General features: G+C 45.3%; 1 protein-coding gene across 1 annotated transcript; it reads left to right on the top strand.

The window, feature by feature from the left end:
* The first annotated feature begins 4,968 nt into the window (after positions 1-4,968).
* Positions 4,969-6,012, top strand: LOC141602576 (uncharacterized). The gene is made up of 4 exons (XM_074422786.1): positions 4,969-5,189; positions 5,276-5,428; positions 5,513-5,605; positions 5,694-6,012. Exons 1-4 carry the CDS (start codon positions 4,974-4,976, stop codon positions 5,829-5,831), a joined length of 600 nt encoding a protein of 199 aa, XP_074278887.1. The 5' UTR covers positions 4,969-4,973; the 3' UTR covers positions 5,832-6,012.
* Positions 6,013-11,104: the final 5,092 nt, after the last annotated feature.

Genomic DNA, 11,104 nt, shown 5'->3' with positions numbered 1-11,104 from the left:
AATGATAAAAGAAAGGAAACAATAAATATGAATTACAATAATGAAAATTACAATAATTACATCGGATAGGCGATTTATGTCGAAAATACCTTTAAAACGGATAATTTGAGAAAAAAGGAATAAAAGAAATAATTAACGAACAGATATTAGCGTGATCATACGAATATTAGTTGATTAATACGTAAACTAATTAAACTACGTCAAGGCAGAAAAGAAGTTCGAGACGAACTCATCTGAACAGGCGCAAGAGTAATCGCGCCCTTTGGAAGAGGCGCAGCAGTTGCTGCGTCTGTTCCAAGGGTGAGTTCTGGCTGTGAAGCCGGAACTGCAAACCGTTAATGTCAATTGTTAATTTAATGATTGATTACGACAATAATTACTCGGATGAAAGTGATTAGCATGTTATTTACATATGAATGATGGTCATGAAAGCAATAAACAATGAAACATGAATGAGACGGAAATTAGACGGATTAATTATGTGAAGAGTCGATGTTAATGAACGATTAATTAGTGATATCGGTAAATGAAACTAAACATGACGAAATATCAATGAATATGGATGCAAATATATCAAAGGTAAATTCCAGAAACTCAATATGAACGAAATTGAACTTCTAAAACCCAGATTTGAATATTAATGACGAAAACCCGTAAATATTGATTATCTAGGATTTAAGTCGGAACAATGATGAATTAAGCATATTAATGATGAATAAACGATTATATACATGTGAATTGATATGTTATTATGATGAACGAATTAATGAACAAAAAGAAACAAATAAAACAAACACAAATACGAATTACAGAGGACGGAGAAGAAGAAAAGAAGCGAGAATCTGCGCGGCCTTTACTTACGAAGAGGCGCGGCAGGTGCTGCGCTCCTTCGAAGAGGCGCAGCAGTTGCTGCGTCTTTTCTCTTCGTCTGTCTACTGGAAATCCGCAAAAAGGTTTTAAAGACGGTTTTAGAAATCGGTTTTAATGGTGTGTTCGACATAAATCTTACAATTGTTATACGATAAACAAAATACAATAATAAAGAGAATTATACACCCTCAGACTTACATGTTGACGAAACGAGAAGAACTAAGAAGATCGATTAGTGATGCTCGACGCGAATGCAAGGAAAGAGTGCCCTCGAAAGAGGAAAACGATTTAACAAGTTGATTAATTAGATTGATTGAGTGTAGTGGTCAAATTGGTCGGTCATGCAACGGAGAGGCTGGTACCCGGAAAGATCCGAGCTTACGTGGTCGAATGTTCAAGCACGTAGGCGCCAATTAGTAAGAACGAAGTCTAGAATGCAAAGGGAGAAGAGAAGGGCGGACACTCGCGTGAGAAATATGAGGAACGAAGGCTCCTATTTATACCAATCACGCGGAGGAATAGGGTTTCGGAGACTCTTTGGAAGTGAATCTCGGAAAGATATAAAAAAGATACGTAAATCATGCAAAGAAGGGCCTGGGAAGAGGCGCAGCGAAGCCCATCGCGTCTCTCTTGAAGAGGCGCAAGACTGCTGCGTCTATTCCAGGAGGTTTCCTCCTGTTTAAGAAAGATTTCCGTGTTTAAGTTATGGTAGGACGGATTTAATTCGATTATCTTTTGAATATTACGGGATATTGTTTGCCAAAAGATAAAATTTGATAAATATGGAATAGAAATATCCTAACATTCCAACATTCGACTCGGGATTTTACAAATATCGAAAAATGGAGACGGTTTTTGACCCGACTCGAATGTACTCTAATTATCACAAAACGACCGTATCGGGACGTGGATGACAACTAAGAGGCTGACATTAATTTTTGAGCAATCACTTGACGATAATCTTACGAATTGTCACTAATCGTTCCGCGTATCAAACATGCGGCCCAATCATCACCGGTGGTTTGCGAGGGGTGCGAAACGAGGTGTCTCTGAGCCCCCACTTTGACCGAGGCTTGGACAAGGCGAAAGTCAAAGTATAGCCATCAGGTCAATCGAAGATTACAACTTGACGACTATGGCGACGCGAGGCAGCTCAAGGGGTCCGAGCCAAGGACCTGTCGTCGGGAACATTTTAGAGTCTGTCGACTATCGGGGAGGGTCGTTTAAAGTCCATTAGACTACGTAAGGAAGCTCGCCAGCCATAAGAAGAGACCATACCGAGACTTAATCGAACTTCGCGGGAAACAAGAAATGTTGAAAGCAGCAGGACGTCGGTAGAAACTGCTGGGGGGAATCCACTTGCGTTGGTCTCAAGCGAACTCAGGCAAGAAAACTTGAGGTTGAAGTTGAATTTGCTTGCGTTGGTCTCAAGCGAACTCTTGTTGGGGAACACACCGACGATTAGGGACATCTTGATCGTCAGGGAAAAGGGTCTTGAGTGAGCGGTACTGCAAAATACCACTGCGCCGAAACAAAACGAGCAATACTGCGAAATACTGCTGCGAGGGATAAAATGAATTTGGACGATACTGCAAAATATTGTCGCGCTGGATAAAATGCGGGCCGGAACGAAGAAAAATCGTCGAAACGGACCAAAATGATACAAAATGTCATCGAAGAAGAGGCGCACCAAAGATGGGCCCACAAATAACGAACTCATAACGAATTTTCGAAAATTCGTAAGGAGGGAACAAAAGGAAGAGGCGCAGCAAGAGCTGCGTCTCTTGGAAGAGGCGCAGCGCCTGCTGCGTCCTTTCCCCAATTTGAGAATTCTGCGTAAAAACGCGAAATCAGAAGGGTTTTAATTCATTATTTCGAAACACAAATCTTTTAATTTCTCTCTCAAATCTTCACCATTTCCATCAAGGTTAGATTCAAAAGCTTGCTTGAAATATGACTAATCGAGGTATGTGTTTTAATCTTGCGTTAATCACCCGTATTTGTCGAATTTTGAGCCGCAAACATTAGGGTTTTCGACCCTTTTACTCGAAAATTTGGGGCTTTTCCCCCAAATGGATTTGCTTTGCCAAATTGATGCTAGAAATGGATAGTAGGCAATGTTAGGAACATAACCATGTATTCACTTTGAATTTTCATCGAGTTTTGAGCCCTTGAGCGAATTTTGAGACGGTTTCACAGCTAGATCGAAAAATGGCTTCGAAAATGGCCTTAGGATTGCCCATTTGTGATGAAACTTGATATTTGGGACCCTTGGGTGACGGGTAAACTTCCTGTCATCTCGGAATTTTGGTTGGTGACAACTTTTGCAGGGCACCTTTCTAGGGCATAACCGCCATTATAGCGAAATGCTGCCGAATTTTCGACTCGAACCCGGAACTAGGCTTTGACTTTGACTTGACTTGACCCAACTTGTCACATGAGTGATTGAATTGGTGAGAATATGGCCAAGGATGGCCAGAAATGGGCGACTTCCGGGCCTTGAAGGCTCGAAATAACTACTTAACAAAGGCTTGTCATCACGTGATACGGCCTGGACTTGCTTTAATGTTGCAGGTGATGATGCTTCCACTTCCGGGAGGACTCCCATGGAGGTTGACGCCAGTACGGTTGAGGAGGCTTTGGAGCAGACTTTCACCGACGCGGTGATGGCTGCTGCAGACGAGGTTCCTGAGGAGGAGGTTGCTGATGAGGAGGAGATTCCGCGACGGGCCCACCTCGGACGAGGGGGTCGTCACCGAGAGGAGCTCCGCGTGGGCGAGACTTGGGAGAGTAGACACCTTGTGTGGGCTGCAGAGGGTCACTTGTCCTACAGGACGGTGAAGAGCTTGGTAAATAGGAATTCCCTAACTCATTACTTATCCTCTTTCTGTTTTTCGTTCAAATTTCCTTCAAATTCACTTCAGAACTAAAGATAGCTTTATTTCGAATCATAATAGGAGGCCGGGAATATCCGGTCGTTCTCGGGGTACACGACGGCGATGGAGCACTACGAGCGGCTGTCGGAGGAGGAGAGGGCCATGATTGAGCGTGGAGCGTTCGGTCCTCTGGTTCAGGTCTGGAGGGATATCGTGAAGAGGAAGTTGCGGGCCAACCTTAGCCTGGTCCGCGCTTTCTTGGATCGGTTTTGGGATACGACTTCCACGTTTCACCTGCCTTTTGGTGAAGTGGGAGTCACCTTGGAGGATTACGGCATGATTTCTGGTCTGCCGTGCGGGACTGAGGAGATGGTGTGGCCGGAGACTGGCATGAGAGCGGATTCGGCCGAGGCGAGGAGGTTGATCGGCTGGAACCCGTCGCCGAAGGTCGTTGCGGTGCGGGTCCGGTACCCGCACCTATGTTCGAGATTACTTTGCGGGGAAGACCCCGGTATCGGTGGTGATCGATGGGAGGGAGACGGCTCCTCCTCCTTGTACGAGTGAGCGAGGGCTCGTCTGTGGCTTTGGTGGTTCTTGTCTTCGATTTACCTCGGAGACAAGGGTGAGAGGTCACGTCGACGCTTCTTCCCTTTCTTGCTGACCTGAGCTCCCTAGGGCGTTGGGACTGGGTCACCGCTGGTTTTGCGGTCCTCATCCGCTTCATGAGGGCCATGGTTCGTCCGGAGTTGATGGAGAAGGGGACTTCTCCTGGCGCTGTCGGACCTGGGCTACTGTTGGAGGTATGAACCTTCCTTTGGACCAAAATAAATTCCTTTCTCTTATCAAAGATCGAAAGATCGTCATTGATTATCCCGTTTTACAGGCGTGGGTGTACTCTTACTTCCCGGGCCTCGCGCCCAAGAGGACGGAGCCCCTGGAGAGGGCCTATCCCGTGGTGAGGGATTGGGTCATGTGCCGGACGAAGAGCAAGCGTTCTTCTCACAATGTCTACCGGCGGGATGTGAACGCCCTTCACCGAGCAAACGTGAGTATCCCGTTTGTATGCATTTATACTTCTTTCCCTTCATCCGATCATAGGAATGATCTCTGTCTTTATCTTGTCACGGTGGGTGCCCAGGACCTTGGGCGGAGTATGCCGAGGCACCTCCTTTTGTTCTTTGAGGTCCTTCGACCTAGGAGCCCGAGCCATTGTTGTTGTGGACGTCGATGGGTCCTGTGTGGTACTTAGGCGAGCGTTTGGCTCGTCAGTGCTCTCGGGGTGCATTGACGGTTCCTATTGACCCTCCGAGGACGATGTTCAGGGAGCCTTCTGAGGCTGAGAGGGAGGCAGACTTGGCTGGTGCCAGTGGCGATGACCTCCTTCTGCCTGGTGAGGACTACTCGGCGTTCCTTTACGGGAGGTTGGCGTACTGGCCGGTAGTGGTGAGTATCCTTTTATTTCTCTTTGATTGGCTTCGGGAATTACGATGAAAGATCATCGATTAATGAAAGCTTACTTGTCTTTGCAGGAGGTTGAGGCGGCGGGCATCGAGCCCCCAGTGTATCCCGAGACCCTCGAGTACACCGACGCGACCGGGAGGACGACGATCTCCGAGTTGCGTGATTTTGACGTGGCTGTGACGGATGCTGGCCTAGACGACTGGCAGCATCTGATTCGGAGGGTGAGCTTTTACTTTGCATAGTTTTTATGTAAGAACACATTTGATTAAACTTGTTCAGTTTACTGAGAAGCTTTTGAAACGCAGGTCGCGCCATCTCGGTTCGTGGCACTATGGAGGGTGGCCAACCGGCTACGAGCTACGGCCATCGAGGCACTTGTCGGCGGTCGAGGTCGTCAGGTATGAACCTTGTTTGATCTCTTTTGATTTTTTGATTTCCAGTTTTGTTTGAATTGGTTGACATGAGCCAACTTGTTGCTGTTCTCAGGCCGATCGTGAGCTGGAGCGAGAGTTAGCCCAGTCCCGGGAGGAGACGGCTCGTTTGTCGAGGGAGCTCGAGTTTCGGGACGCCGAGATTGCCGCTCTTATGGCGAGGGTTGCCGAGTTGGAGGGTGCTCAGCAGTAGTCTGCGTGGTCTTTGTAGTCTTGATTTTGAACATTTTTTGGACTTGTTTGGGGCGAAGCCCCCAGTTTGTTTAGACTTGGATTTGTTTGGGGCGAAGCCCCCAGTTTGCACATCTGGATTTGTTTGGGGCGAAGCCCCCAGTTTGCTCGTACATTTGCTTTTTTGTTGTATATACGATGGCCTGAGTGCCTTTTGCTGCTGGGTTGTGTTTTTTGTATCTGCAGGTTAGCTTTTGGACAAGTTTGGTAGACAACGGTTTGCACCGTCATGCTGCCGAAATTCACATAGAAAAACACATTCATTTACATTTTTATATACGCATAAGGCCTTTAATTGGTGCAAAATGAGACTCGAAAAGGACGCGAAAATGCAAAAATTTTGTCGGAAATGACCGGACGATAGGGAGGGTTACCCCCGCAAAAAAAAAAAGAAAAAAGAAATATATAAGTTAGAAAATGAAGAAAATAGAAGTAAAATGATTAAATAAAAGTGAAAATGAAAAAGAAAGAATCAAAGAAAGGAATTAAAATGAAAACTAAATATAAAAGTGTGAGAAAAAAAATGGTCGAAAATGCCGACGTCGCCTCGAAATGCGCGTTCATGGATCAAGGAAACCTGGAGCATGGTAAATTTCGCGGATTTACCAAAATAAAATCCCGTAGGAATAGGAAATTATTCGGTTATAGAATTAGGAAAGATCCAAACGCGGAAATCACGTAGTGATGCTAGGGAAGAGGCGCAAAGAAGAGTCTGCGTCCCTTTGAAGAGGCGCAGCAGGTGCCGCGCCTGTTCCCAAGCAGGTCGGTTCTGACAGATTTTTGGAAACAGCAATTAGTATAAATAGAAGCGTCGATGAAGCTTTAAATCATACAATTCTTCCTTCTCTTCTTCGTCGATTCACATATAAAAAACTCCCCATAAATTTTCAAGAGAAAATTATCATCATGAATACCCTAGAAATTCGCTTGAAGGAATGGACTAACGAGTTTTCGAATATTGAGAAACATGACATGGGTGCTTACAACCTTGGGTCTTTGTTGAGTTTGAAACTCATTAAGGTAGTAAAACCGTTCTTAGATGCATGTCTTGATTATTGGGATCCAAATTATCATGTTTTCGCGTTCCCAGGAGGTGATATTTGTCCTTTTCCGGAGGAAATTGCTGCTATTTGCGGGTGGGACCCCGAACATCTACCTGCCATCCCTTCCACTTCACAAGGGTATAAGAGCAAGTTTAGAGATTTGCTTGGACTTACTAGGCTTGAGGTAGATCGTCTTGTTACTTCGAAAGGCGTACGGATGCTGGACTTTATGGATCGATTCATCAACAGGGCCGACCCTACTGTCTCTTATGTCGCTAGAAGGAGAGCATTTGGCTTCTGTTTGCTTCACGTTTATGTCTTTCAGGGACATGTTGATGAAGATTTGAGAGGTGATCCCCGCCTATTGGGTCTCGTTGAGCAAATGGAGCTGCGCAGGAGCCCAGCTTGCTTGTGCTTAGGGGAGATTATCTTGGGCTTGGATAATAGGAAATCCAACCGCGATCTTCCATTTTTGGGGAGTCCCGTCATCTTACAGGTAAAAAGACACCCTCCTTTTTTCCTTTTTCTTTTTTTTTTTTTTTTTTTTTTTTTTTTTTCGTTTTTTTTTTTTTTTTTTTTTTTTTTTTTTTTTTTTTTTTTTTTTTTTTTTTTTTTTTTTTTTTTTTTTTTTCTCGGGTGTCTAATACCTGTTTTGGTAGGCTTGGCTTATGGAACGTCTCCGATTGCTCGAGCCCCCGCCATGCACTTTCCTATCATGCCCGTATGATTTCGATGAGGACACGGCTGTACATGGTGGATTTCACCCGGGTCTGCGATTATTGGAAGAACAAGCTGAAGACTGATGATGGCCCTTTGATCAGGTGGGTTGTACCGTGGTGGCACCTCAAGTCCGTCTCTGGAGTGTCTTCTTTGGATCCTACTAGGTCCGTGCGCATCCCTGGATTGGAGTTCATGGTATGCATCTTCCCTGAGAGATTGATGAGGCAAGTCGGGTTGAAGCAGATGATTCCCAGGCTTGACACCGTTCCGCAGACTGCTATGGTGCTTACTACAGAGAGCCGAAGAGAGTGGGCTATGAAATGGGCCCAAAGAAATATGTGGTTCTTGAGCTTCTCCTCCAATGCCTTGTGGGTGTCGGATTCTTATCTGAGGTGGAGGAAGGCCGCAACTTCGGAAGAGCGCGAAAGACTGAGGAAGCGTGAGCCCGTTGACTACAAAGTGCGCGAGGGAGAGAAAGAGAAGGAGAAGCATCTGACTGAAGGAGAAGAGGAAGCTGGGTTCCAAGTCATTCATCCTTCGAAGAAATCGAAGACTACTCCTGTCGCAGAGGTGGTGGTTGGCAAGAATGGGAGAGTCAGGCCTCGAGAAAGACCGTTGGTGATTAGGTCCGAAGTGGTGCGAGCGCGCCGGCTCGAGGTCGTGACAAGAAATATGACAAGAACGACAAAGGCAAGGGAAAGATGGAGGAATAGCCCAAGTCTTATTATTATTATTTGATTATTATTATTATTGTTGTAATAAAAGGAGGGATTTTTAGAATCCTAGCCTAGTCGATTTTATTATTTGTCGTATTATTATTATTAGAAATTGAATGAAATACAAAAGGTTAAGTGGTTACGAAACCATTGTGATTTTCTTTAATTATTCTTGTCGAATTTCAAATGCAATGCAAATGTCCTTCTATTTACATTTTAAATAAAATGGTGGGTTGAATCCCGTGAAGGATTGCCTACGTATTCACTTAAAAGTGAAATCAAACCCTTGCGCGTAGTTCGAGTAAATGTAAAAGAATAATTGTTCGAAGCAAGAGCTCGTAATGAACATAGAAAATAAGCATGAGCTTTTGCTTACTCTGGAGGTGCGAATTTAGTTTGTTTGATGATACGAGGATGACAAGTTTACCAAAATGCAAGAGCATAGTGACATTCAAAAGGGCCAGGGGCCGCTTATTTAGTGCCGCAAGAGCGACACGCGGGTTTACGCGAGGCGCGTTTCTGTTCTATCCTAGGCATAGTATCGTTTCAGTTGGTCGAGATTTGTGGGGTTTGAGAACTCATTCCCATCTAGGTCTGTGATTCTAACCGCACCCCCTGGGAGTATGGATTTGACTAGATATGGTCCGGCCCAGTTAGGTTTGAATTTTCCCCTTGGGTCGACAGGTAAAAGAGCTCTGACCGATTTGAGAACCAAATCTCCTTCTTTGATGTTTCTTGGCCTAACCCTTTTGTTGAAAGCTCGTTTGATACGTGCTTGATATGTTTGGACATTATGTAAGGCACGAAGCCTACGTTCATCCAAGAGGATGAGTTCTTCGTATCTATCTTTCTTCCAATCGGCTTCAGGGATCTGACTCTCTAGTAGGATGCGCAAGGATGGTATTTCTAGCTCGGCTGGTTGTACGGCTTCCATGCCGTAAGTCAAATAGAAAGGAGTAGCCCCAGTGGGCGTCCTGACGGATGTTCGATACCCCCACAAAGCGAAGGGTATTTTGCTTGGCCAATCTCTATAATTGTCGGTCATTTTCTTGAGGATTGTGACGACGTTCTTGTTAGCCGCTTCTACCGCGCCGTTAGTCTGTGGTCTATAGGGCGATGAGTGATGATGCTTGATCTTGTACTTGGCTAGCAACTGTTCGGTTTCGGCTTGGAAGTGGGACCCATTATCGCTGATGATCTCATGTGGGCAACCATATCGGCAGATGATGTTATTTTGTATGAACTTGGCTACATTTTTGGCCGTGAGAGCGGTGTAGGAAGCCGCTTCTACCCATTTGGTGAAGTAGTCAATTGCTACTAGGATGAAACAAAGTGACCTCCTGTTCTGCTGGGGTTATTTTCCCAATTATGTCGATTCCCCACGCGGAGAATGGCCAAGGAGATGTCATTGTGTAGAGCAACGAAGGAGGGACGTGTTGTACGTTCCCGAAGATTTGACAGTTGTGGCAATGCCTCACATATTTGATGCAATCGGATTCCATTGTGGTCCAATAGTACCCTAGACGTGTGATTTTCTTTGCCATCATAGGTCCACTCATATGAGGACCGCATTCTCCGTCGTGGACTTCTTCCATCACTTTTCGTGCCTGTGAATGATCAAGGCAACGTAGGACTACACCAAGAGGGGTTCTTTTGTATAATTCTCCTTGCATGAGGACGTATTGTGAAGCTAGTAGGCGTATAGCTCGTTGTCCCCTTTTGTCCATATCCGGTGGATAGGTACCATTAAGCTTGAAGTTCAGATTGCTTGGAACCGGGGTTCTGTGCGATTTCTTCTTCATCGGTAATTTGATGGACATAAGCCGCTCGACCGTCGTTCGATACACAAAGGCATTTCCATCATGTAATCTGGCATGTTTATCAAAGATGCAAGTTTCGCAAGAGCGTCTGCAAATTGATTTTCCTCCCGAGGTAGGTGCAAGTAGGTTACGTGATCAAAGAATTGAGCGACTTGGTCAATCCTAGCTTGATAGGGTGCTAGGCTTTCGCTTCGGATTTTCCAAGATCCCGTAACTTGGTTGATGATTAGTGACGAATCTCCATGCACTCGGAGGTTTTTGATGCCTAAGCTTACTCGCGCTTGTAGTCCAATTAAACAAGCCTCATACTCTGCGCGTTGTTTGTCACCTCGAAGTCGAGTTTGACAAATGATCGGCGTATGCTCACCTTCAGGAGAAATGAGCAACACTCCTATCCCAAATCCTCTTAGGTTTGATGCTCCATCAAAGTATAGGTCCCAGGAGTCTACCTCTGTTTGAAGTATATCCTCGTCGGGAAATGACCAAGTATCTATGGCTTGTGCGTCGTTGATGGGATTTTCTGCGAAGAATTCGGCGACGGCGCGACCCTTTATTACTTTTAGTGGCACGTATTTGAGGTCAAATTCTGAGAGCATCATGGTCCATCTTGCTAGGCGTCCATTGAGGACAGGTTTCTCGAAGAGGTATTTGACTGGATCCATCTTGGAGAATATTTTGACGGAGTAGCTAAGCATGTAGTGGCGTAGCTTCTTTGTTGCCCACACAAGAGCGAGGCATGTCTTTTCGAGTTGTGAGTATTTGCACTCGTATTCCAAGAACTTCTTACTTAGATAGTAAATAGCTCTTTCTTCACTTCCTACGGTTTGAGCTAGCATGGCACCCATGGCGGTTTCGATTCTCGTGAGATACAAACCAAGAGGTTGATCTTGTTGTGGTGGCATGAGCACTGGTGGTTTAGCCAATATCTCCTTGATT

This window comes from Silene latifolia, chromosome 9, assembly GCF_048544455.1.
Source record: "Silene latifolia isolate original U9 population chromosome 9, ASM4854445v1, whole genome shotgun sequence".
Classification (NCBI taxonomy): Eukaryota; Viridiplantae; Streptophyta; class Magnoliopsida; order Caryophyllales; family Caryophyllaceae; genus Silene; species Silene latifolia.
This window is presented reverse-complemented; position numbering and strand designations above follow the sequence as displayed.

Coding starts and splice junctions, on each gene's coding strand:
- LOC141602576 (XM_074422786.1), top strand. CDS start 4,974: ATGGGTCCTGTGTGGTACTTAGGCGAGCGTTTGGCTCGTCAGTGCTCT. Junction 5,429..5,512: donor GGCAGCATCTGATTCGGAGG/GTGAGCTTTTAC, acceptor TTTGAAACGCAG/GTCGCGCCATCTCGGTTCGT. Junction 5,606..5,693: donor TCGGCGGTCGAGGTCGTCAG/GTATGAACCTTG, acceptor TGCTGTTCTCAG/GCCGATCGTGAGCTGGAGCG.